At 48.8% G+C, this 27,557-nt stretch overlaps 1 protein-coding gene across 1 annotated transcript; it reads left to right on the top strand.

Annotated features, from left to right (window-relative positions):
• Positions 1-748: 748 nt before the first annotated feature.
• ERICH6B (glutamate rich 6B) lies at positions 749-27,337 on the top strand. Its single transcript, XM_072854352.1, is given in 14 exon segments — positions 749-1,112; positions 3,819-3,876; positions 6,286-6,424; positions 7,703-7,784; positions 10,002-10,133; positions 16,189-16,310; positions 18,384-18,485; positions 18,685-18,839; positions 20,360-20,424; positions 21,010-21,155; positions 23,343-23,431; positions 23,721-23,873; positions 25,788-26,016; positions 27,173-27,337. Coding segments are annotated over 14 exon segments (1,983 nt in total). The 3' UTR covers positions 27,320-27,337.
• Positions 27,338-27,557: the final 220 nt, after the last annotated feature.

The raw sequence follows: 27,557 nt of genomic DNA, 5'->3' as shown, positions 1-27,557 counted from the left end.
AACAAAAATCACAGTATTTACCCTGTGTTTATTCACTGCAAGTCCTTTGAGAGCTGCTTTTGTTTGTCTTTATTTAATTGGCATGGTCGGATGGCCACCAGCAGGTCCAATTAAACAGATTCAATAGATTCCACTGTACATTTTTATTATTTTCTTCATCAGCGTGTAGCATAAAATGTCCAAAATAATTTGTCTGAGTACTAGTAATGAATATAAAGTGCACTCTGTTCCAGCCTGCATACAGTAAGTTTCAGCTGTACAGCATTTTACAGCCAAAGCAAACTGGGTTAATAATGAAATCACTGATGCAATCTTTAGTACAGCCTTAGTGGGGACGAGGATACCATTGCGTGTTACGATGCAAGGTATTTGGTTGCTCAGCTTTGGGACTGTCTGAGCACAGATAGGCATTATGCCATCTTGTTTTGCTATCTTAAGCTTTGGCATTTAAGTGTTAGGTGGAACCTGTTTAAGAAAACCCCACCAATGGGACTTGGGCATGCCCTTAATATCAGGTATTTGTTTAAGTGCTTTGTTGAATTGGAGCCTAGTAGATCCTCTTGGAAAGAAAGTGATTTTCAATCTAATAAGGTTATCTTAGTGTGAACATTTTAACTACATCAATCAATATGCCCGTCAGGAGTAAATGACTAATGGGATTTCTCTTTTCTTTCTTTCTTTGTTACCAGAATGATGAATTGACTTTGCCTGTTGCTGAAGATTCTCATCTCCTTAATGCATTGCAGATATGTCTAATGGACACAAGCTGTCAGGGTCTGGCAGTAACCAGTCCCAACCAAAAATATTTCCCCCTGGGACTGTTTCATCAGATTCCAGCTCTGCTCTCACAGTGGAAAATGTGAAAAGGCTGGAAAAGGAGTACACGGCTTCTAAAGAAGCCTTCAATAAGCAGAGAGTACGAGATTATATTAAGGAGACTAATCTTGCTTACTTCAACAAAGAGACTACTAGGAAAACCAGCATAGAGCTTGTCTGGGATGCAGAGTCTGAAGGAGCTTCCTCATCCTTTCCTGCAAAGCAGAGTGAAAATAGCAAAGAAGTTTGCTGGAAGACCTCTGAAGAAATTTCAAGGAAAGATAAGCTATTAACAGGTATTTTTCAGCAATCTGTTAGAGGGAAGGAGAGAGAATAAGACAGCTGTCCTTGATCTTTTCTACATTTCTGTTTGCATATGGTAAATATGAGTGCCATGCATGGATTTTGAGGAGCAACATGTGCCTGCCCTTCCCTGCCTGCCAGCGAGAGCTGCGGTTGCATGGACAGCTGGGCTGGTTTGTACCATATTTTGGGCAAAGATATGGAGCTGTGAGAATATGGTAAGGAGCACCAGCACCCACACCTGAATCCCAGCCATGGAGTTTGTCAGAGAGCTCATCACAAATGCAAGGTCCTACTCTAAGTGCCCCTGCTGGAAAAAATGGGATTTTACCAGTAATTTAAACTGAAGTAGAGCGAAGCCAGGACAGAGCGTCAACAGAAAACCTACATATCCATTTTAGACAGCACTTCTGACTTTCCAAGGTGTTCAGAGTCCAAACACTGTGATTTAGTTTCGTCTGGAGCAGAGCTGCTCTGTTGCATGTAAATGCCAGCAAATTAATATTAGACAATTATCTCTCTTATTAGATATCTCAAGCTACGTTTACCTTTTTTTATATATACCCTGCTTTTAATAATGTTTTACAGCTCATTAAGTAATCCAGCCAACGTTCAGAGGCAGATAGCAGGGACAAAAATGTAGTTAATCCATGGAAAGGAAAACCCTTTAAATTACAGGGGAAAAAAGCCTTTTTTAGGATGGCAAGAACTTGTCCCATTTCAGTTCTGGCTACCTGTGGTGACACAGCCCATCTCCTGTGCTTGCAAGCCAGGATGTGGCTTGTGGCTGTATGCAGGAAAGGGTCACAGCTGTCCCCTATGAGTGGGTGAGGAAGGGACAAGTGGCCCCGTCAAAAGCCACTGGAAGGGGACCACACAGCAGCCATGGGGAAAGGCAACTGGTTCCCAACACAGGGAGAGTCTGGCTTTCTGCAACAGAGGCTGGATCCCAAACTGGGGTCCAAGTGGGACAAATTGGTCTTATCCTAAGTACAAATCAGGTTTTCAGAGGAAAGGCTGGACATTTTCCATACTTCTTCTTTGAAGACGCTATGAGCATGCATTCCACCTGCTATAGGAGAGCCCCTAGCACAGCCTGCCTTGGCACAGCCAGAAATGCACAGCCGGCATGAAAGAGCCAGGCTAATCCTTGAAGTAAAGAGTTACCTATTTCCTAGAGAATTCATGCATTGGTCCTCCTTGGGGGCTGGCCAACAGAAGTGTTTTGTGCTCACTTTTGCATTTTTCTCAATGCAAATTTGCCAGCTCCCAAGAATGAGAAAAATCGACTGCACACATAAGGTTTATTTTTGAAGAGCTTTCCATGTGGAAATCAAGTATTCTTAGCAGACATACACGAGCTGCATCCTTGAGGACAAATCTGCCCTGGCAAGAGGCTGAGAATCAGAAACAGCCACAAGTGACTGGAAGCAAATGCATGCAGAAACCTCTCTCAGTGCTATCCCAGGCAATTGCTTGTTGGATTTCCACATCACAATTTAAAATTCAGATGAAATATGCAGTTTCTTTCAGCCTGTTTCAGTAGAGGGCTAGTATTTAGACACGAGTAGATTTACCAAGGAAAATCAAATATGGGAATGCCTCATTAGGGACTTAGAGTGAACAGTTAATATGTCTTCAATAATTTGTACAGTACAGTGATTCACAGGGCTTCTTTGGCCTTTCTCAATCTCTTTTCAGTGTTTTTTGTCTTTCATAACAGTGGCTTATGTAATCTGAGCAGTAACCTTCATTTTGATGCTTTTTCTGGCTCCCTGTCACAGCCATGCCTCTCTTTTTTCCATGTCTCTTACTCTTCTACATGTTCTTTTCCATCATCTCCTCTGACACCCTACTGCCCTCCCCAAATGCCTCCGTGTCCACGCTCTGTCCCAGACCTCTGCATGCCCTAAAGCTCTCCCTCTGTCCTCTCTGATTTTTTGGAAATAATGCCACTTGGGATGCTGGCACTGAGGTAGGTTGCATAGGTGGTGATCTATCTGATAGAGCATTTTAGCTGACCTGAGACGTAGAATTAACCCTGTAGGTGGTGGCTGCAACAGGCCCCAGGTCTGCTGTGCTCTGCACACAGAGGGAAATGTGAAGCCTGTGGCCACTGAGTTAATGCAAACCGGGAGGAGAAAGGTGCTGCTCTGGCAGCAAACCCCCCTTCACAGGGCACTTCATCTGCCTGTATGAGGTGTTCAGGCCAAAATTTCCAGTTTCCTGCCCATTCTTGTAGCATCATGCCACAGAGGGGCAGCCCCTGTCCCCTTCGCCCCGTTGCCCCTGTGCAGCCTCGCCGGCACAAGTAGTGAAGGTGAAACACATGTGGGAATATGCCCTCCCAAAGGGTCGGTAAAATAAAGAGACCCAAGCTGCTTACAGATGAAACCCGAGCAGAAAGACAAAGTGAATTAGCTTGTAACTCTTGTGTCTTCCTCTGCAAAGCCTGCCCTCGGTCTCCAGCAACTTTTTTTACAGCTCATTTTTGGGAGCTTTTTCTTCGCTCTCCCGCAATTTATTATACCATTAAAACCGATGGGGAAAAATGTTCCTCGTTAAGGTGGGAAGGTTTTATCTGAAATACAAAATAATGAAATGGCAAGAAATCTCAAGGCAACAAAAAACCCCCGCAGTTCTACACAAAAAGAGGATCTTTTTTTTTTTTTAAAGAGAGCTTTTTCTCTCCCCTCCAGCACCGGCGACAGATTCCCCGTCAGCTCAGCCTACTGGCTCTAAGCCGAAGGAATCCAAGTAAGGAGAGTAATTGGTAACATTTTTCTATATAATTCAGTCATGTTAGGCTGTATTTATGCCATACGCGGGTGAGCAGCAGGAACACCTAACAACTGGAGATTTACAGTATGCCTGAGACATCCACAGCCTGGCAGCCGCTGCTGTCCCCCTGCTATTAATAAACTGGAAGTTATGTCTGTCTGAGTGGTTGTCTTTGGGCCCCTCAGCATTTGCTGTATTAAAAGGGATGGATGCTGCCAGCCTCTGCAGAGGTTTTTCTTTAATTTTTTTGTTGTTGTTGTTAGACAGATAAATCCCGTGCAGCATCTCTCGAAGCGGCTGCGATGTGTGATTTTTATTTTGCAGGCTGCTCTTCCAGCTGGGGAGGAAAGGGAGGTCCGATTCCCCAGCCACGGTAAATCAGCGTAATACCACTCTTCGTGCCACCAATGCTGCTGCAGCAACGTGGATTTACATCGGCCGGGGATGTAGCTCACTCCTTTCGGCTGTCCGATACAAACGTTAGACATATCTAGTCTTCCTTGCAGACAGAGAGAAGGGGAGAGAAGAGAAATTGAATAGAGGCACTTGTTCAAGAGACAAATAAAGACCAAATTCTTCTACAGTGTACTTTAAATGGCACTCAGTTCATTGATAACATTCCTTATATGAATATCTGAAGGACATTTTGGCTTTTTTCCTTAAAGATGTTACCACATGCGCTTGGCACCAAGGCAAAAGGATATAAGCAGCTGTTTAAGGGAAGGCTGTTGTATTGCTACATGAACATGCAGCAAGGTGGTTTTTTCATTATCGGGTTATAAATTCATAACTTGCAGCCTGAAAGAGTGCAGGCTCTGTTTCTTCCCCAAATTATGAAAATGTTACAGTCTGAGATGAAACCTCTGTTGCGATACCAAAGGAAATCGGACTTACAGTTTCCAGGCTAGCAGAAAGTCACTACACAAATGCAAGAAAAAAGAGATTTCCAACCCATCTGAGAGGTTTGTGCCTTCCCGCACTGTGTGGAGCTGCTGCTGCGGGAGCTGGAGGGGACCCAGCAGCCCAGCTCCTTGCGGGGCTGGCGTGAGCTGTCCTTAAGGGACTGGCCGTGATTTGGGGTGCATGCAGCCAGCTGCCTGCGCATCGCTGGGGCTGCACCCGGACCCCTCACGGGCAGGCAGGTTGCTCGGTCTGAGCATGTCTTGTCCTCGAGCAAATACCAGCCTGACCCATGGAGCAGCCCGAGTCACCTGCCAACCCCGTGGTCCCAGGAACGGGGGCTCCCGTGACATTTGGGTTCGATACCTGTCCCAGTTAACCTGCACATGGCCCTTTACTGGGCTCTGCTCCTCATGTGTAAGGTGAAGACAATGGCGTTTCACAACCTCAGCAGAGCTGGGAGAGCAAACACGCGATAGAGGCACCAGAGCATTGCTGCTCCCCCTATTCCTCAAAAATTATCATCCGCGGATGCATTAATTTGTGTGTGCTGTGCCCAGAATCCTTTACAATTCTTAGGTAACTAATAAAAAAGCAGTGATGTGTAAAGGCCTTGTTGAATTACTAATGCAGATAAATAAAAAAAAAAAAAATCAAAAACCCTTCACTCCTTCGCTTGAATAAGATCAAGTCAGGCCCCAACCACAGTTTGTTCAGCATCTTTTCTTTTTTTCATGTTTTTTTTTTTTTTCATTTGCCAAGATCACAAGCGTCTTTAAATTAGTATATCACAGGGGCAATTAAAAAATTCTCCCTGCATTGCACAGATAGAAGCCGCTGGACACATTGATAGCTCCATGTTGTAGGCTCAGAACAATTTCATACCCTGCCAGACAACTTCAGGTGAAAGGAGGGAGTGGGAGGGGGCATGGAAAGCCCCAGCTGCTGCTGGACATGCTGTGGTAAAGGAGGGGTGGCCCAGCAGAGCCCCAGCCTGTGTGGGGTGCAGTGCGGTGCCGTATCGCCCGGCGGAGGGCGGGGGGGTCACCTAATGCCATTTGCAGAACTGTGTAAGCTGAGATAAGCAGGAGAGGGATTTTAGGACTGATACAAGCTTGTTTCATCCAGCGAACTAGAGGCAAGGAAAGCAGTAAGTCCATAGAGGACTCTGTGCACAGCTGTTACCAATACTCCTTGCCCATTTTGGGGTGCTGGCAGTTACTCCGCTCTGCTCTGCTGCCTTTAGCTTTGCAAGTGCGTCTGTCCCCTCCGCATGCTGCAGAGACCTAACTTTCACATCTTCTGAGGCAGGACTCATTTAAGGTGACTGGTGCTCCCTGCCCAAAAAAATGCCACCAAGAATCACTAGAAAGAACCACAAGAATCACTGCTGGGAAAGCTTGCCTGCTCCTAAACGCCACAGCCCTCTTCCCCACTGGCCATGAACCGCCTACAAGCATCCCACTCGGTGTCACCTCTTTGCAGACAGCGTGTAGATGGCTATCCTGCCTCCTGCCGCAGCAGAAAGCGTGACATGAAGGATGAGACGACCCAGACGGAATGGAGCTATTCAGACGAGTCCCTGGCTGCCAAGGACGATGGTAAGTTCATTTAAAGCAGCCCTGTCCAACATCCTAAGTACTCAGAGTTGTAGGTTTCTTTTTAAAAGTGGCTTTTTGGCATCAGTTTACTAAAAAAAAATACAAGGTAGGCTTTGTTCGGCAGAAATTTTGATTCAGTTGAAGCACTTTGGCAAGGATAAATGCCTCTTGTTACCAAATATCCTGAGTTCTGTTCCTCTCCTATTAAGTAAGGTACCCTCCTGGTAAGCCAGGGCAATTCTGAGCACCTCGCCTGATAGCCCAGCAGCTGACAAGCATCGTCAAGAGTGCTCTGAGCCCATACGACCCCAGTCCACTCTGTCAAAGAGCAGGGGTGAGCTGATTTTGCAGTGAGCTGCCCCTTCAAGTCGGACTTGCTCTTCACCACCACCCTAAGCCATGATGCTGGAGCTGAGGGATGACACCTGCTGAGGTGGGAGGATGCCCAGCGGTGCTCAGCATCTCCAGCCCATGCTGTGTCAGCATGGGTTGTCTCAGTCAACAGAGACGGTCACAACCCAGAATGGAGGAATATTCTCGTTTTCAGCTTCTTGATCTTAACAGGCCTCCCCGAGCTGATGAATCCCTCTTACTGCCCAAAGAGCAGGAGTGAATTGAACTTCACTTGAAGTTCATGAGCGCTTCTATGGTGCTGTCATTGCAGGCTGCCAACGATGTGCAAAAGCCGTTCCTCCCCTCCCTGCCTCCTGCAGTCCTGAGGTTGTCCCTCCTTTTTGCCACCAGCAAGACAGGCCTCTGCAACCATCCAAGGTCACGTTTCAAGGCCAGCATCTCCTTTTAGGCTAATGCAACTACTCCATCTCCGGCCACCCAGGTTCAGAAGGACGTTTGAGGGCCAAAGTCACATTGATTTCCAGGGGCACATTAGACACCTAAATGTTTTAGGGGATCCTGGCCTAAGGGTTTTTCTGTGAGAGAAGCACAATGTTGTCACCAGGCTGTCTCAGCCCACGAGGGTTTATGAAATGCTTAGCTAGCAAAACAAAAAGCATTAACTTCTTGGCTACAGCCTTCTGCCAAAAGATACGCAGGTCGTGCTTCAATGCAGATGTCTCGGAGAAAAAATGTGCAGTGCATTAGAGAGCTGTGACTCATAGAATAATTATCCTCGTTTCTCATAGTTTATTAATAATTTAAACCCAATCTTGGTGTTATTGATCTATCATTGAATCGGAGATTTATTTCAGATCTGTAGTCACTGAAGCAGTAAATTTAATCCCCCTTCCCCTCCCACCCTTCCATCCACTAAACTCACTTTATAACTAAAACATGATGTTTAGGCTGTTTCAGTAATAGGAGAGGAGAAGAAGAGCTCAGAGCCTGTGGGTGGCAGGAGAAGCCTTAAGCCCACAGAAGACCAAGGTGAGCGGCATTAAGGTTCTGGTTTTAATACACCTTTTTTGACCAAACCATCCTCTGCACATGGTCTCAGGGATGCCAAAAGGACCAAATGCTACTTGCTGGCATGTGCATCACAACCAGATCCTAAAACAGTTTTGCATGTTTTCATCTGAGTTTGCTTGCCCATTCCCACAGTTAACCATCAGTTTTGCACGCATCCCAGCTGTGGATCCCAGTCCTACTCTTTGTCCTCTGGAAACGCAGGTATGAGCTCACTGATGAGGTAAAAGCGCCTGCAACACATAGGCTGTTGCAAGGCACACAAGCTCTTGGGCCTGATCCTAATCTTACTTAAACTGGTGAAAACCTGAAGCAGCTGCCTGAGTGTCCCAGGAGTACCATGAGCGTAAAATCAATTTAAGTGCGTGGAGGATCAAGCCTAGAAAACTATAATGTGAAGACTCCTACAGCAGTGCTCACTTGGCTGTAACATGTGTCTGGTGCATTCACGAATATAAGCAGCAAGATCTGGCCTTTTAAAGGAAGCCAGGAATAGAAAACAGCATGCTTTACGGCTGTAAAGTGCCCAGAAGAGTGATTTTTGTAGGCAAATGAAACACATTTTTATTAGACCAATTGTAATATACAGTTGGGATGGAAAATGTGTTCTTGGCTATACCAACTCTTTCTCAGGTCTGAAAGAAAGCAGCAAATGTGCCCAAATGCTCATCTGTTCTTTTCCATCTATATTGATGGATACAATTAAAGATATTGCCATCCCCTGCCAGCCCATCTTCACTCTTGTCCTTAGACCCTGCAGCTGGAAACACAGCAAGTGGGGGCTCTTGGCCATGGTTGGGGCTTCTGCAGCTATGGAAGTGTGCAACAGGGCCAAGCTGTCACAGCCTTGCTCTAAAAAGCAAACCAAACTCAGTGTAACCAGGCAGAGAGGATGCGTTGGTGGGGTAAAGCGCTGGTGTGCACCCTTGAGTGTGGGCTCTCAGCGCATCTGATGTTTCTTGCCCAAGTGGAAGACATCCCTAGAGATGAACAGCAGGAAAACAAAGCACAACAAACTCCATGTAGTCTATAACGATGTTTTCCAGAGGTATCATTCTTAATTAAATAGTCATGAAGTTGGGTGTTCCTTGGTTAGGGTTTGGGGGTTTTTTTGGTATTCGGTTTAGGTTAGCTAAACCTGGAATAAGACCAGTGTCCTGCAGGACAAGGGATGGTGCCAGCAGTAACTCATCGGGGTGCAGGCGCTGAGTGTTGCGGGGCTGTGGGGAGGGGAGCAAAGCCAGGGAAATCCACGGCTGGAAAGGCTGCTGGGCGGCTGGGTACCTGTGACACTGGGTCCCTCCTGTCCTGATGGGACCGTTGCCATCGGCATGTCACAGCTCCTGCAAAGCCCAGGCTTGCTGGCACTAAACCTTTCTCTTCTGTGAGGCCTGAGAGACTTGTTTGGCCAGATTTCACCCAAAGGCATGAACTCCTAGAAACTGGGGCTTTCCTGAACTTGCAAAGCAGTGATCTCCCTTCCTCTCCCTTCTCAGTGAAATAGGCAGAGTGAGCAATCACAGGCACAGGTACCCATCACCAGTGTAAGTATATTTTGAGTACCCACCTGCAATGGGAGCAGACTCGGTGCCTCGCTGAATACATAACCCTTCCTCCCACAATTTAGTCCTGCACCAGGCAATTAGGAGGGTATTTTCAGTACTGAGCAGCCGAGTAGAGAAACTGAGCATCACTTCAGGGCACTGTTCACCGAGAATATGTTATTTAGCGTGTTTAGGTCTCATTGCACCCTGGTGAGGTGAGGAAATGCCTTTTCCTGCCCTTTGAGGAGTGGGTAACTAGAGAGCTGTGTCCCTGTCTCATCCCCCCTGCGCTAGGTCCCTACTCCTCTGAATCACTTGCTGGAGGTGGCTGTTCCTTGCTGTTGACAATATTAGGCTCCTAATTCAAGCACTTCACTTACAGGAACGACCCTGGGCCTCGGTGCAGCTTGCACAGGTCTCCTGACCCGCGGGACACCCTTCCCAGAAGGCCCAGGTAAGGTATTTGCAGAGGCAGACCATGCCCACCGCCCTCCTCCAGCCTGGCTGGCCGCAGCGGGGGCGCGTGGTCCCCACCCCGCCTGGCAGCCCTCGGAGGCTGCGATGGCGCGGAAACGGCAGGAGCAGGTTCGGCGCCGTGTCCTCACGCTGCAGGACGTTCTGCTCTTCCCTCCAGCCATGGAGGGGCTCTCCAGGGACACTGAGATGTACCCCGAGGCCGGAGAGAGCAAGGGGACAGCCGAAACTGGGGAAGAGGCAGCAGCTGAGGATGGAGAGGAGAATAACCAAGCAGGACTGTGTGAGCAAGGTACAATGTCATATTTGGAATAATCACAGCCACTGTGAGATAAATCTGAGTTTTCTAGGTGCCCATCTGCCAACCTTTGAAAATCCTAGACTAAACTAAAGATCATTTTGTTCATAAGAACGACCGAAGCATTTTAAGTCCTCCTTTTGCCACTATGGATCAGAGATTAGCACTGTTAGGTGGCCATGGAGGACAAGTGATCCTGTCTAGTCATTCAGGGCCATAACAAAAATGAGGAGGGAAATGTGAATGGGAGCATTTTTGTCAGAATACGAGAGTTAGCCTCTAGGAAAGGGCCAGGTGGATGCCTGGGAGCACCAGCCTTAAACCAAAGGGTCACAGCCCTCTTCCTCCCATGGTCCTTCTCCTCAGTTTCAGTGGGTTTCGGTTCTGCCATATCTCAGCTGGGTGGGCATGGGATGTCAGAGACTGCAAGAGGCAAGAAAAACCTGTGGTTTGGAGAAAAAGCAGTTGGGAAAGGGGATGAAAGAAGGAAAACTGGGAATCTGAGAAAGAGCAAGAAATATGAGATTAGAGAAGGAAAAAATATCAATAGCTGTGGGGGTATGACTGAAAAACTAAGGAGAACAGACCCCAGGGAAGAGAGGAAAACAAGAACAGGGATTAGGAGAGAGGCAGAGCAGGAGGGACGGTGGAAAAACAGGAGGGACATTGAAAGGGGAGGTGGATATAAATTAGAAGCAAAACTTAAAGGAGAAGAAATTTAGCAAAATTGCAAAAAGAAAACAGCAAAGAGCGGTTGATTCCAGAGAGCAGAGAAGATAGGCTCAGCAAGACAACACTTCTGCTTGTTCATTGAAAGTTTGGTGACAAAATAGTGCAGAGAAGGTAACTCCTCTTTTCTTCTTCTGTCTGGATATCTGCAGTCCTCAGAGGAATCAGGCTGTGAAAGAAAGACCTGGGACTGCAAAGCACTTCCTTTCTGTTTGGGATAAAAAGCACTCATTCTGGGGAGAAAAGGGGAAAGGGCAGAACGTAGTGATTGTTGCTTTTCTTTTCTTCTTTTTTTTTCTTTTTTTAGTTTTTTATTTTCACAACAAGCTTTGACACATGTTTGTTAGGTAGAGAGTGGCTGCCCGGAGCAGGGGACGTGCTCCGCTGTGAGGTCTGCGCCAGCGTTTCCCAGAACAGATACCAGGCAAACAGAGGGGCACAACTGCAGAGTCGCTGCCTGTGCTACCTCCCTTTTCCCACCCTAAAGCTTTCCGTCTCCCATCACTGGGGTGCAGCAGCTTGAAATCTGCAGGAGGAGAATTGCTGGAAACCCTGCTCTGCACCTTCCCCAGCTGTGCAGCTCATCCCTCCATCTCTACTTTTGCTTGTCAGGCATTTGTATAAATAGGATTAACATCTGCAGTTACACTTAGCTAGGTTGCAAATTACACAGGCTATCAAGCCTTGTGCTTCAGGGCATACACTGATTACCATCAGAGGGGCAAAAATGAGTTTTTCCAATAACAGAATATTGCATGATTGACTGGAGACATTACAGGGCAGAGTGGATTAGCCTTTGCCATCAGTATCAGTTATATGTCATTACTGCATCAAAGCACCAGACGTGGGTGAGCCGCTTCCATTCAGGCAGCGCTGGAGGTGGCTGGGTCCGGAGGAGTAAGGCTGGTTGTTAAAACCGGCACTGATTTCTGAATCTGCTTATAAAATGCACCTCCAGCAAGCTGCACTCCCTGCTTCTGCTTGCCCACCTCCTGAGCAGCATGCTGCATGCCTTGGCCTCACCAGAGGAGCCCATCCTCCCCTCCCTTGTCCTCTTACGGCCAGACCCAGCCCTCCCCGCTGCTGCTGCAGGGGTCCAACCCAAATGATATTCCTCTGGCAGTGGATTTTCCGGCTCTGAGCCAAGGGCCAAGTCCTGCAGCACCATATATAGGCTGCTGCCCATAAAACATCATCCTACAATGGGATTTTTCAGAAGCCAAATTCACACATGGGCTCTCGGGACTCCCCATCACCACTCTGATACTTTGCAGTCAGAGAGGAAGCCATGGCCTACAAAAAGCTGCCGCATCTCCCGGTGTTTCCCAACTCTGGTGGGATCAGCTGGTATCAGAGGAGCTGGGACACGCTGTAATAGGAGGCTGGACCGAAGGGTCTGCTAACCCCAATCTTACGATGCTTCCAGGGGCTTGTGAGAGGGGCTGAGGTCCCCATTAGCTCTCTACTATGTATGAACAGCTTCGCCCACCCTCAACTTTCAGGCCATCTCATTTCCTTCATCTTGGCAGCAGATGATTGTCTCATTTCAATGGAAGAGCTAGAATTGACAGAAAATCTAAAATAAGAAACATAATTAGCAGCAAAACTTTTAATTCCCCTTTGTAAGCCATTTCTAAATGTGTTAGTGCTTATTTATTGAACCTGGCTTGACATTTAGACAGTTCCTTTTAATGCTAATAGGGTTGATTACCAGGTTGAATCCTACTGCTTTGAGGAAATGGCTGCTCAGTATTCAGAGCTGCCAAGTTCCCCCTGCACAGAAATACCTGCCTTTCTTCACAAGAAATATGTATTATTCAGCACAAATATATTAAAATAAGGCCATCACAGGAGTGAGGATGCACGCCAGCATGAGGATGTACCAGCAGCCAGGCGTGTGGCTGTAGGGCACCCAGGTTCGCTCTGTCCGTAGCTAAAATCTCCCTCCAGCACCGGCGGGACATGGCCAGCCCACGTGCTGGAAACTGGGCTGGGGTTTGCCCTGGCTCATCGGCTTGGCTGCGGTGCCGGGGGGGGACCGGGGGGCAGCAGGACCCCCAACCGGTGATGGGTGGGGAGCCCCAAGGAGGAAGAAGAGTGGGTGAGAGGGGCAGCCGCAACAGGAGAGGAAGGGGAAGGGGAGGGGGAAAGGGAAGAGGAAGAAGACAAAGAAGAGGAAGAGGAAGACAACGAGGAGGAAGAGGAAGCCACCTGGTTTCCCCAGGTTGCAACCAAGAGCTGGGGTTTCCTGCTCTTGCCCACGCGCCGTTCACAGTCTACATTCAAGACTCTCATCTTCCTCCCTGTCCTACAGAGCCAAACGCAGCAGGGACTCCTTCCTAATGGAAATCTAGGGGCAAGAAATGCGGGTGGGGATTTTTTTCCCATAACAGTCACTATCAGATTATCTGCTTCAGTGTGTGTAATGGAGTTTTTTGTGCTCCCTCTCCTGCAGATCAATCGACCGGACAGATGTCTGATTGTCCTTCTGTTTCAATGTGTATCATCATTACTCCTTCAGAGCTGCTGCAAAATAGCTCGAGTATCAATAAGAACAGAATTTTGCCTTACATTTACTTTAAATTAGGCTTTATAGGTGAAAATGGTGGGTTTTCAGAAAACAAGCCTCACCTCCACATTACTGAGCATGCAATGTCAACACGAGGCTGCTTGGGTGATGCAGCAGCCTCCAGAAATAGGGCAGACTCCTAAACGCTGAGAGTGACAAGCCAGCCTGGCTTGACAAGCTTTGCCAATGGCTAGCCGAGCGCAAGGAGATTACCCTGATCTGAGGAACAGAGATACTTGAGCTCAGGAATTTCTCCCCGGGGTGTGATTACCTTGTAATAGCCACTATCCCTCATTCTCATTTCTAGCTGGAAAGAAGGTGCAAAGTGAGGCTCCTAGTTTGTATCCATCAGCTGGTAAACAGCCAAGGCATGGCTTTTAAGGCAATCTTGGAAAAGTGCACAGGGACACAAATGTCCCTGTCATTAAGGTGGTGAGTTTTCAGCTGGAAGAGGCACTTATATATCGTGTCATCAGAGCATCCAAGTGTTTGTTTTTAATTTACGTGGGGAAAACCTGAGTGAATCATTCAAATTTGGACTGACAATTCAAGCCATTGCTGTACGTTTTCTTTTTTTTTGCTCTCCCACTGTTCATAACCATGCATCATAAGCAGAACAGGAGCTGCTCTCTTTCAGTGATGCCTTGGAATGATAAAAGCCAAGATGATCCAGGTCAGGCTGGGGGAAGGTGAGCTGACTGCCATAAAACAGCCTTGTTCTGAGACGCAGCCACCGCCAGGTCACATTTCCATCGCATGGTGAGATGCACATTAGAGGTCTGCTTGTAGCATGAGGTGCACCCCTTGGTTATCAGCCATGTTTCAGAATGACTTGACCTCCAGCTGAGGACCTGCAGAGAAGACTTGTCCATGCAGGAGACGGTGGACTGGACAGACTTCCTCAGCTCCCAGACACGGCGATGGGAGGAGACGGTGTGAGCCCGGTTTCTGCAGCATGTGCCTTTTGCTATATGTCAGTAAGCCCATAGGGGATAGTCAGCACTCAGGTGGCTTGGCGCTTTCCCTCGGTCACTAAGGTCTGCTTCAGGGGTCCCACCAACAGCCACAGAGGTCATGGCTTTGTCTTCCACAGTAGGGGTATCCCATGAGAAGGGATCTGTGCTCTGAAGTGGTTGGCCTACAGAGGCTTTCGCTTTGGGAGCTAAAGGAAAAGGTGTGTTCAGGCTCTGTCTCTGTGATGCAGGCTACGTTTAAGCTGCTTTGCCTTAGTGGGAGACATGGCCTGGTGTGAAAAGCAGGACATAGGGATGACTGCAAAGGGTCAACCCCAAAGTGCGCCCGGCCCAGCATCCTGCCCTGGACGAGAGCCAGCAGATGCTCAGGAAGCAATACAAAAATAGAGCAAACATTTGTTTATACTTCCCAGAATACTCTCCATTCCCCTAGTGGTCTGTGACTCAGGAACCTCCTGAACTGTAGACACCATCTCTGTATTTAAAAGCCCTTGATGGATTCTTCTTCCATCGATTAGTTTACACCCTATTGAACCAATGCAAACTTTAAAGATCCACTGTAACCTATGGCAAGGAGTGCCACAGCTAAAAATCTCTTTTGTTTATTTTGAACTTGTCACTTAATAGTTTTCTTTGATGATCACTCTCTTCCTTTGAAGAGCACTGAATAATGTGAACAGCTGTTCCCCAGTCACGCGACTCTTCCCATCACAAAACTCAGTCATATTTCTTTTTCAGTCACTTTTTCTTCCAAGATGAAAAGTCTTAATCTATTCAGCCATTCCCTGAATGGAGGCCCTTTTATGCCTTTGATCATCTTCAGTTGCTTTCCTCTGTAACTTTTCTATTTCTTCTGTATCATAGTCGAGATTGGTAAATCAGGACTACACAATAGTATTCAAGAGATGGGAGCCCATGGATTTCTACAGCAGCATAATGATTTCCTCTGTTTTGCTCTCTCCTCCTTTCCTAATAATTCCTAGCTTTGTGTTTGCTTTTTTGATTGCTACTGAGTGTTGAGCTGACATTTGCATAGAGCTATCTATTATAACCTGAAGATTTCGCTCCCAAGTGGAAATAGCCAGCTCAGAGCCCATTATTTTGTATGTAAAGCTGGGATTGTCTTTTCCCATGCGCATCACTTTACATTTATCTACATCAGATTTCATCTGTGATTTTATTTCCCTTTTTTTCAGTGCCATGAGAGTCTTTCTGCAACTCTTCCCAGTCAGCCCTTTGCCTCAGCCACCCTGAATATCACCAGCAAACCTCTCTCCCTGCTCACTGCTATTTTGAGATTATTTATTCATATTTCAAAAGCATGGGACAATGTTTAGGCTAATTTAGCAGCTGTCCCTCTCAAATTTGAAGTGCCAGATCCCAAGGATAGGGAAGAAATGCAGTGGCTCTTGGGATGCCACTGGAGATCAGTTGGCATTTTGGGGAAGGATGGCATTGTGCCTAACCAGCAGGTCTGTCTCTCCCCTTGCACAAATAGATGCGGGGGTGGTGCCACTTGCTAGGATATATGTGTCTGCCCCCTCCACCAGACTGTATGGGACCAACCAGAGATGGATAGGGTTATGGTGGTCCTTTCTCCTGCTGAAGCTGGGCCCTGGCACAAAGAGGCGTGCAGAAGTCCTGGGGCCCCAGGAGAGGAAGCAGAGGGGAAGCAATGGATGGCAAAGCTTTTCTCTGAGAAAACCTCTGCACACAAAATAGTGCGATGTCACTTTGAACAAATAGGAGCTAACTGGCGACTCTTCCTTGCAAAAAGCCGCGTGTGAGCCTGTTGAGCTTGCCCAAGGGAGTCCAAGGCTGGAATCAGATGAGGAGCCGTTGTCCACGGGAGGAGAGTGTGAGGATGGCGGGACTGCGACTGACATCTACCCGCGCGAGGTGAGACCGAGCTGGCAAGTTAGCGACAGGAACCAGGTATTACCATGACGAGCACTTTTTCAGCGGTGTTTTTTTTCCCGGGGAGCAGTGCCTGGCAGGGGGTCGGTGCCAAGGGGCAACAGCGAGGGGCACTTCTTTCTGCTGGGCGCATCCTTGTTTGGGGCAAGAGGCTGGAGAGTTGCCACTGCTATTTGTAGGCAAAAGGAGTCAGGTTGAGCATCACTCCAGCACTGGAGGCAAGGGTGAAATTAATTCAGAGGAGAAAGTGAACAGCTTCGGTGGAGGGTTCCTCATGCCTGTCCGGTGGTGCACCCTGGAGCCATGGGGTCACACCAAGCATGTTTCCCTCTCCTCCCCGACCCAGGTAATTTCTTGTTGCAGCCTTTAGAGCCAGGCAGTGCAGGATTTGCCAGATCTCTGGCAAGACGCCTTCCAGAAAAGGCACGCAGCTTCCAGAAGAATGCTCTGTGGAGGTGGTCTGATGCTCCTGCAGCTGTGAAAGGAGAAAGGAAAATAGTGACTCTTCTCTGATACTGGAGCAAAAATTGCTCCAAAGGGCAGAGGCTCTCCCCTTTAAGAGACTTAAGCTTGACCATCAGAAAACCAGGACCCGTTTGATAAGAAAAGAAAAGACCAGCCATCAGTGACTCGGGCACAAAATGTCTCCTGAGCTGTGCGAAGACCTGTGTCTCCTGGCAAAAAAATGTGCATGCACATAAAAAAAAAAAGACACTGGTTTCACAGATCCACAAAGCAAAACAGAAATTCAAGAGAAAACCAGTGGCAGACCTGCTGAAACTGCAGCCATCAACCCCCTCCTCGTCTGAGTGGGAAAGGTGCTTGGCCACCTTAAACAGGAAGGCAGAAGCCTCTATTTCCATCCCAGCCTTTTGGCTGATGGCTGCCCGCTCCGGGGACTGAAGCTGGGGACTGGCGAGTGCTGGGGGCTCCTCTGGCATGGCTGAGGGGTGCAGCTGTGCCTTCACCCCTCTCCTGCTTAAGGGCAAGGTTTGGGGCTGGCATGGCTCTGTGGGGTGCCCAGGGCCAGCCCAGCGCTGGTGAACCGCACCAGCTTGGCACGCATGTCTGCGCAGCCCTGGGGCAGTGAGAGGGGGTATGAAATCAGTCCCTTCAGGTGCTGTTACAAATTTCCCGTTTCATTCTGGTCGGAGCTGGAGGGTCTTTGCAAATAAAACCAGAGTACGCTGCAAAAATGTACGGGTGCCATTTATCAGCCCTGGTGGCACCAGGGTTTGCGCCGTCGGCCAGCCCACCCAGCCCTGGACCACGGCTGGCTGATGGAGGAGGAAAACCCACCCAGAAAGCAACCTGGGGAAAGGTGGGGTGGCTTTAGGTGACACAACTGCTCACGGTAGAAGGCATCAGGAAAACTACTATAAATATGACAGAGAGGAAAAAGGCCTTTAAAGCTAAACCAGACTTAAGCCGCTTTTGAGGAATTATCAGGAAGGAGGAGAGCTAATCATGAATGTTTCCATCACAAATGCTTTGCAAACACAGGTTTTTTTCCTTTCCAAAATGCAAACATTCTCATTTTCCTTGAAGTTTCTCCATATCAAGACTGCCTTAAAAACTGAGCGCGTCTTGTTTTTTAATGTAGTTTCTCAGGGTTTTGTTTTTAAAGAAGAGACAGGAGCTGCTTTTTAAAATTTGTTTTAAAAGTTTTAAGCCTTTTAAAAAGGGCTTAAAGCCTTTTTTTTTAAAGCCTTTTTTTCTTCTCTTTTTTTCACTTTCTCATTGCTTCCCAGGATGTTAAAAGACAGCCAAATTAACAAGTTGTTCACATTTTCACATGAAAAACAACTATAACTTTCCATTGAGCTCTTAGGAAGGAAGCTTAAGCATGCCAACTGCATTTATTTGGGAGCACAGATAATGAAATATAACCTGCATTTCCTGACATTATATATATACGCATACTGAAAAGGAGTTCTGGTGTCACACTAAATGCAGTGGGTTTGGTTGCTTTTACGGGAACAGCCTAGACTTAAGCTCAATTTATTTTTTTGAAAAATTAATGAAGCTGATGCTGAATTTCCTTTGTCCTCTGAGGAGACCACCTGGACCGAAGGGTCTGCAAAGTGCACCTTTTGCAGCGCTCCTGAAAAGCCAATCCCAACAGTGGTGGATCTGAAAGAGCAACCCCCGGAAAATGTGAGTCTACCCACACTGTGCGAGCATGCCTGTAACATGAATTTCTTCCTGGCAAAAGGGAGAGCGACCACCCCATGGCAGTGGCAGGCAAGAAGGGGAGAGGGATGTGGGCAGAGGAGCTGGAGGGTGAGGAGGTCCGTGGTGCGCCCAGGTGCCCCGTGCCAGCCTCACCGCTCCTGACGGGCGCTGCACCCCACAGCTCTTTTGCTGCAGGAGATACAAGGAAGTGTTTGATGCTGTCATCCAAGACCAGATTAGTGAAGATGAAGCGGAGGAAGAGCTGGACGTCGCTCCCCATGCTGACCCTTCCCAAGCTGCACTGAGGAGCAGCATCAAGGAGAAACTGCTGCAGCAGTAAGGGACCCAGGGAGACTGGCCCAAGGCTCTGGCGGGAGGAGAGAAGCCCCATCACCAGGTCCCTCACTCTGGTCCCAGGAAGTTTCACTGGTGGGAATCTGCTCGCGGCGTTGGGGCACTGCTGCCCAGTGTACTGACAAGCATTGAGGCGTCCTCGTGTCAGTCCTGTGACGGTACCACTGGCAGGAAAGATCCATCACCTGCCCTGGGCAGGACCTGCTGAGCAGGCAACAGCACTGAATGGGGCCATTAATGTTAGACCAGGACAGTTCAGTGCTCCTGAGGCAATACTTACCTGAGGGTCCTCATGCAGCTCATCTTCACTGTAGGGCCCTTAGAAAAACACTGGTGGGCTTGATGAGGAGCAGTTAGAGCTGAGGTCTCAGCAGTCATCAGCTGATCCATCTCTGCAATATTTGCATTGAAGGTTTGACGCTCCCAGATTAGGAAGTTCCCTAGAAAGAGGGACAGGGCCAGATGCTTTCCCAGATGGCAAAACGTTTTCCCAAGCCGAACCCCGGGTAACTGTTCCCTCACAAGAGACCCTGAAGGCATCTGACCCCATTCAGGGACTTCCTCCCATTGCACAGCCCCTGCACACCTTCCCACCACAGCTGCTTCGATCCCCACACCCAGCAGCCTTGGTGGACGTGGATGTGACTTCCCAACCTCTCCACCAGGCTGCCAACCAGCACACGAAGGTTCTAGCTCCTGTTTTGCTCCCTGGGAATGCGTTGTTCCCAGGGCATACCATGGGTGGCTGGGGCTGGGGCACGCTGGCTTTGCCGAGGTGGGCAGAGACCTGGCTGCATCACTTGAGGTACCCGTCCTTTGTTGCTGTTTCGCCTTTTCTCCCATGGTTTTGGTCCTTTGGGGTCTGACTTGTAAGTGCCGTCATACCTTCACGGGAGCAACAGCCCACACCAAAATTTCCCTCGGGTGCAGAGGGGCAGTACGAGGTTCGAGTGCCACTCAGGCCTCCAGGTAGGACCTGGTTTGAGCCTTTTGGTTAGGGTCTGTCTTCTGGCTCCGCAGCGGCCAGCAGCGTATGTGGTGTGCAGCGCTTGGTCCCAACAGCCATGCAAGCTGAGTTTTGCCCTGAGAGACCAGATTGACAGTCAGGGGCATGAGACGCAGGTGGAGCAAGGCAAGGCGTCCAGCCACACGTGTGATGAGATGTGTGGGCAGGATGTCCTGAGCGTTGGGACTCCCCTCACTTCTGCAAGCCCATAACCCATGCCTTCCCCCGTCACCTGCAGCTCCCCTTGACTGAGGGGCAGGGAAACGGGCATTTCCACTGCATGATTCATCAGACTTGTAATGAGATGGATCTCCCGTTTCTCTTCTTTGGCTATAAAAGCCATCTGTGGTGACAATCTCATATGCAGACATCTGCATTGCTTCAGGTGAATCCTGAGATGACGTCCCAGGATACTTTTTTTTGCCCTAGATTATGTGGGTACTGTCATTAGCCAACAATTTGATCTTATTTTTATCTTCCCTTTTTTTTATCTTAGGTTAGAGGAAGGAGACTTTGAGAGCTACAGGGAAATATTTCAGCAGTATCTGAGATCTGTTGCCTGTAAGTACCTTTGCTAGTGAGTTGCTGTCATTGCTGGGCTCGACCTGCAGCCAGAAGCATGTGGTAGCTTCAGCACACCCAGAGAAGAAGCAGAGACTGCAGCCCTTTGTGTAGCAAAAGGTGCCATAATCCTAATTACAAGTGGCCAGGGTCCTTCACAGTTTCTCAAAACACAGTTCTGCATAATTCCCTGCCTACAACGCCTGTCATATCCAGGCCATATATGTCCTCTGGCTGAGAGGAGCAGGAGATGGTACAGAAGAGAATTCATAGTTCATACCTAGTCCATTCTTTGCTATAAGTAATTCTCAGCTGCTCATGGGCTGGACATTTCATTGTTTTAAGCAAGGAGATCCCTTACATCTCTTAGGAAAGCCATCCGGCAGCATCACAGAGCCTACCCCATCCTAGTTAGGTTAGATTTTCCCTTTCCGCTTATTTATCCTCAAATAAAGCAAAAGACACAAAAACTCCTCAGTCCCTTCCCTCCATCACCCCTCCTTTCCAAATAATCCATGACACAAGGCTTGGAGAAACAAACTGCATCACCTTTTCCTCAACAACAACTTTCTAAAATTTTTTCAGGGACCAGAATCTCGTTCAGACTCTCAAAACAAAATGAATACACCGTCAGACCAAAGACTGCCCCTTTCAAAAAGCACCGACCGATATCAGCGCCTCCAGAAGACCTGCTGGAGCTGGACAGGGATTTTGTTGCAGAGCACTTAAAGGTGGGTACAGCCTGTTGGATCTCTTCTCGTTGCTTTTCAGGCAGGGATTGTAGAGAGCTGTATAGTGTTAGGTCTGCTCATACCCCATGAGAGTCCAGTCAAACACATTTAGATATCTCCTATGAGATACGGAGAAGATTCTGATTCAGCGAAATGTTAAAATGATCATCAGTGGGTGCGCTAAGTTGATGGGACATACCAACTTGTGGCTTTTCAAAGATGGACTTAATCGGGAGTTCATAGCTGAGGTGGAAAGCTAAATCTGGCATCCCTGGGGTTTTACTGGGATGGTAACGGTGTGTGAAGGGTTTTACTTATGGAGCATCCTATGCAGCTTGAAGGCTGAACATCACCAGTCAGTGATCCCCACCTGTACTGAAGCCTCAGACCCTGCTCTACTCACTTCCATACCATTCAGCTCTCTTAACCTCCAAACCAGGCTGCCCTATCCAAACTGCCTAGCGGGGACGGATCCAGGCTCCTCAGCTAGGAATCACTTGGGGAAGTGCTCCTGGTCCCAAGCCAAGCCTCAGTCCAACAATTTAACAACACAGGCAAAAGCTTTGCAGGGTCCAGGCAGCCTTGAATTCATTAGTAGGGACGTCACCGCTGTGTCCAGCAAGGGATGGCGTGGGGGGCTCACATGGCAGCTCTCCCTGGGAAACCAGGCTGGATGCAACAAAAAAAAAGACAATTACAGGTCAAGGAGCTGATTTTTGTGAGAAAAGCAAAAGTACATTGCACAGTCTCTGTCCTTACCTAAGGAAAGAGATCCCTGAGATGTTCCAGCACAAGTGCACATAAATCACAGAGGCCTGACCAAAAAAAGGTCATGGAGGGCTGCACAAAACCTGGCAATGGCTCAGCAGTGCCTTGGCAGTGGGATGGGAGCTGCCTGAGGGTCCTGGCACCTCGGCTGCAGGCGAACGGTTACCATGGCCCCAGTGGAAAATGCCACCAGGGTATCCCCTCCACCCCAGCTGCCATGAGAAGCAGCTCCTCCGAGACCTTCATCCCAGCCCCAGTGACCCCGGGAGGGCAAGCAGAGATTGGGGGCCTGCCCCATCAGCTGGGGGCTGGATGGGACCCCCCCGCCAGCTCAGCCCCACGCAGCATGGCCCTTCTCTTCCCTCCCCTGCCTCTCCTCTCCCTTCCCAAACCAGAAAGCATTGCTGTTTCTGCAGGTGTGCAAGAAAATTACCTGTGATTTATCACACAATCAGCGATTTTGTTGGCTTTTTTATTTTCAACACAGAAACGCATTATATTGCTCTCCCCTCCTGAAATATAGGGGTAGCAAATCCTCCTGCCTGGGACCGTCTGTCTTTTTAGCCTCATAAAAAGCCTGAAAAATGAAAGCAGGAACAAAATCGTTGGTTTGTTGCTTTTTTGTTCCCCTCCATCCCTTATAACCAGGAAGTAATTCTTAGCTATCCTGCAGAGCCAAAATGTGCATCTTCGTGTTATAAATTAGCGCCATAGTTATGGCTGGAGTCAGCCACTTCACGTGTACGAAATGCCTCCACCTGGGAGCTGCTGCGGACAAGTCCCTCAGGTCCCCGTGACAGACAAAACCTGAGCACGGCCCCTTTCTGCATGTGAGAATTAGCTGCTGCTTTTAACGATGATGTTAAAAGGGAACAGCAAGGTCTCCCCACTTCCCCTCTCTCCAAGCTGCTCCTCGTTCCTCCTGGAGAAGCAGGCAGTAATGCTGCTTATTCCTATTAGAAAGCATTAAACCCAGCTCCCTTGTAATGCTGGGAGCTAAGCCCTTAGCAAAGAAACGTTTCTGTTTCGCTTGTCAGTACATTGCGGGATAAATTACTTGTGTATCTGATGGAAAGAGGGCTCTTGGCAAATTATATCATCGGAGAGCAGCTAATAACATAAAATAAGAAGAGCTGAGCTTTGTACAAGAAATGTGAAAACACGGAAGTGAAGGATGAGTTTTGCTCAGTTATTTAAAAGTCTTTAATTAAAAAGTAGGCAAACAAACAAAAAAACCAAGGCTAGGTGGAAAGCGCAGAGTGGGACGGTCTGGCTTGCCAGTGCTCTGGGGTTGGTACCAGTGTGGGGAGAGGGAGGCCTGGGGCAGAGTATCCCTGTCCCCGAGTACGGGCAGGCATCCCCACGATGGTCTCCCCAGCCCCACACCTGCCTCTCACCTCCTGGGTTTTGTTCCTGCAGCACTGCCATTCTCCTGAGCCCGTAAGACGACGCTATCCTGATGGACAGACATTTTTTCTCCTGTTCCCAGATGGAAGTGGTCAGGTTTAGTATCCAGCAGCGATGGAGGTTGGGTGGGGGGCAGCCACAGAAACGCCCTGCCTCAAGTTACCTCCTCCCTTGGGGTAACCTGCCTCAGCCTCTTGGGCTGGCTACGCAACTCGTACCACTCTTGCAAGGAAATGAGGTCTACAGAGCTGGTTGCCTTGGGGTTGGCTGTCGGAAGGGTGGGGGAGGCTTGAGTCACTTCCCCCCAGACACTGTCCCATGATGGTTTTCTTCCAAAGCATGCTTTCTGTGGGCTTTCTATGGGCTCGTCTTTCCTTAACGGTTTCTCAGCTACCCATCGGGCAACGTGGCCATCCTCATCACGTTCACCAAGGAATCCCTGTTCACCTATTGCATCCTGGAGGACAGCAGGTACCCGGGGATCAGGGCTGCCTTCGGGAGCCACGGCCGCGGTGTCTGCTTCCACCCTGATGGCCACCTCTGGTAAGTGCAAGCCCAGAGGTGATGCTGGGTCCCAGCTTGGCCCCGACCCACACTGGTGGCACCCCAGGGCTTTAAGGCATGCTGAAAACATCTTCATTTTTTGTTCCAGTTTTATTTTTTTCTATCTGAAAGTGGATGAAAAGGATGCAGGGCTGTGCTGCAGCCCCCCAGAGTGGTGGCTTCTCACGTTGTGCACCAAGGTGCTGGGGAGGGCACTTGGGGATCGCCCCATCTCAATGACGTTTGTCCAGAGACCCTGGCTTGAGGATTGATCTTGGCCGGGGTTGGCCACATGGCCATGGAGGTGGCTTGGCCCCTTTATAGCACAGGGATGAGGGCACATCTTCTTTACCAGCTTCTCGCAGAGCCCCAGGTGGCCACGCTGGAAAAACGTGGGCTTATTATCTGCACGCAAGGGCAAACCTCAATAGCTGGAGCTGGTTAGCTTGAGGTCAACATTGCTTTTGGTTTCTCATATCCAGTGAGTGTTCCTCACTAAAGAATGACTTAGGTGACCAATTTTTGCAGTCTAAGTTGTAATATGAGCTGACAGATAGCTGTAGTAAAAACTGCTGGTGTTTGAGCCATCAAATACTAATTTTTGATATCCCACCCCCAGCCTCCAAAGTTTCCCTTCAGAAAGCTAGGAACTGGGGGAATCAGTAAATCCCATCTCAATTTTACAAGTCCTCCCTGTGTTGAGACTAATTAATGGACATCTTAAATGTCTAACTGGCTATTATACATAATTTGAAATGGTTTTTGTAATAACGCTTCCATCAGACTCCTGCAGTCCTACCATTCGCCTGCAGACATGCCGGTCTTTCATCCATCATGCAGCAGCCAGGTTTTTACAGCCCGGCACCGAGGTGATCCCTAGCAGCACTAAACCATTGCTGACCCCACCACGGGGCTCTCCTGGCCCCGCTGGACCACGCGCTCCCCATCGGTGTTAGCCACACGCCAGCTTGCCGCCGAGCTGGGGCAGGCTGCTACGACCCTCCCAGCCTCTCCCAGCAGCCATAAATTAAGGGCAATGCTAAGTGACCACTCTGATGTTTATAAAAATAATATGATAGCTTTGAGGAGAGGAAACCAGAAAACCAACAGCCTGTGGGTAGGTCATCTGTCCCACGTATGGACCGGTTCAGGCTTGTCTGCAGCTGGTGCTGTAGCACATCACAGCTGCAAAGTTAGGTATTTTTTTTCCTGTTTTTTTTTCTGCTTTTTCTGAGCTGCAGCACGAGGTGGTGCTGGGGGAGGCCGAGCCGCTCTCATAGCCCAGTGAGAATCAACTTCTTCACACTTAGGCAGGAAAAACTCAACACAACACATGCTGTGAATGATAAAAACTCCCCATGTGCCACGGCTGGGGGGATGCTCCAGCACCCAGAGCCACCTGCCATGGGATGGGGAGTATCGATTCGTATCTGTATGCCATAAATACGGGCTGTTTTCCCACACACGCTGCATTTCTCTCTCTTTTCTAGTTTGGCAAGGCCATTTCCCACACCCAGAGACACACACAACCACGCACGCATGCACAGAGGACCTGTTTTTAGCATAAAGGCTGCCAGAGCAAAAGAAATTACCATGTCCAGGGACTTTCAGAAGATGTAGACGTGTAACAGGAAGAGGGGGACTCACACACACAGAGCCCACGCTCCACCTGAGGATTTTATCTGCCCTTTGGGGACTCATTGCTCTCCCAGGGGCCAGCCAATTTCTGTAGCGTGCTTGTTCTGTAGGACAAAAACTATTAGAAAACACAGTCCTCAACCTGGTGCATCAGGTCCCGGCAGTGACTCTTGGATCACAATAATAAGAACTTTGATCGAACTGCAGACAAAAGATAGCATCTGGGACTGGGGAGTTGTTTGCTCTGGATTCATCCAGCTTCACGTTTGTCCCCAGGGCTGCCCTAGACCCCTGCACTGGGATCTGCTTGGACCGGGCAGGGGCCAGGCAGAAGCGCTGGAAGTGGCATGATTTCAGCCACCACACTCACAGCCCTCCCTTCCAGTCTGTCACCATGAAACTGAACGGCCACATCACCGTTAAAATCCTGGCTCAGGATCAAATTGACTTATCGTTCACCAGCCGTGGCGACCGCATCCGTTTCAACGTGGGGTCCCGGCTCAAGGTGAGCGCTTGCTGTGGTAGCCCTGCCCCGCCGGCTTCTGCCTACCAGCTGCTTGGAGAGCAGCAGCAGCAGCAGGGAAACCGCCCGGCGGAGATAAGCTTGGGGCTGCTGCATGGACTGGTCACAAATTTTCAGGTGGAAAAATCACCATTTCATTCAAAAGCAAATTTCCTGCCTGTGTGAATCTTAATGAAATTCCCTTTCGGGAAAGCATTTAGATAAGATTGAAATGCTGTCGCTAAAGGGCAAGAACAGCACGTCTCACAAATTCATTCTGAAACACTATTTTTTTCAAAACATTTATATTAAATGTCAACACAAACACAAAGCTCCTGATTTTATCTAAACAGCATTTCACTTAACGTGAAACAAGCATCTGGGGAGAGGAGGGCCAGAATCCTTTGGTGTTTCTTGTCACTCAGGTTTCCCACCTCTGACCCTTCCCTGGAGGTGGAAATGCTGTTTTGGCCAGGGCTCAGCCCTGTCCAGTGCCACTGGGACTGTCCCAACCAACTGGTGTGCATCCCTGTCCTCCGCTGGATGCAAACACAACCGGTCAGCTCCGAAACGCAGGTCACACGTCACCAGGAGCTCATGCTTGGTTGGGGGCTGTGTCCTCAGGGCAAAGGATTCAAGTTGTCTTCCCCGGTGCAAGCACAAACCAAATGTTGACAGCCCTCATTGCAATAGTCTATACGTGGCCACAGATGTATTGCTAACAGAAACAGACATCTGGGGTAGCTATTCAGAAAGGTGGCAACAACCCAAGGTCAGTATGTGGAACCATAAAGCGCTGGCACCTGCTCTTCGATCCCCAAAATTCAGACTTCTTCTCAGGACCCATTGCTACGTTAGGTAAGGAAGTCATCTTCCTTGCCCCGCTACTTCTGAGCAGCCCACTCCCACCAAAGGAGGCTAGAGCCATGAGTTTAGCTCCTCATGCCCCTTGCACGTGCGCTGGAAGAGGATCGCCTCCAAAGGGGAGCCATAGGGTTACTGTGCTCCATGGGCAGGGAGGGAAAGGGCACCCTGGACACACTACGCGGGTACGTGTGAAAGGTTGGGGTGCAAGGGATGCTCTCCCGCTCTCCCACTCAGTCTCCCTTCAGGGGGTTCAGCATTAACGCGCTCTGCTTTGCACGGGCTCTCTTTGCAGCTGAAAGACCCAGAGACAAGTCACCTACTTCAGTGGCCAGAAAGCGAAGAGGAGCTCTTCCTTCAGTCTAAAAAGATTCAGTTCAGGAGCCTGCTGTCCAAAATACAGACAGTGTTGCAATACTTTTGGCAACCCGTCCCTCAGTGATATCACTCCTTGTGTTGCATCATCTTCTATCTGCATGAAATACTGAAATGAAGATATCAAGACACACAGCAAGCAGTTACATCAGCATTTCAGATCAACCTTTCCTTCATCAAGGTGATAACAGTCACTTTGCGATGAAAATAAAGCTCCCTGTTTCAAGCTCACAATGCCTATCTTCCTGTACATCAAGTCCTTGTAACACCAAGCTCATCTCTTCAAAAGCACTTGATGCATCCTC

The sequence above is a fragment of the Ciconia boyciana genome, chromosome 1 (assembly GCF_034638445.1).
Source record: "Ciconia boyciana chromosome 1, ASM3463844v1, whole genome shotgun sequence".
NCBI classification, from domain to species: Eukaryota; Metazoa; Chordata; class Aves; order Ciconiiformes; family Ciconiidae; genus Ciconia; species Ciconia boyciana.
This window is presented reverse-complemented; position numbering and strand designations above follow the sequence as displayed.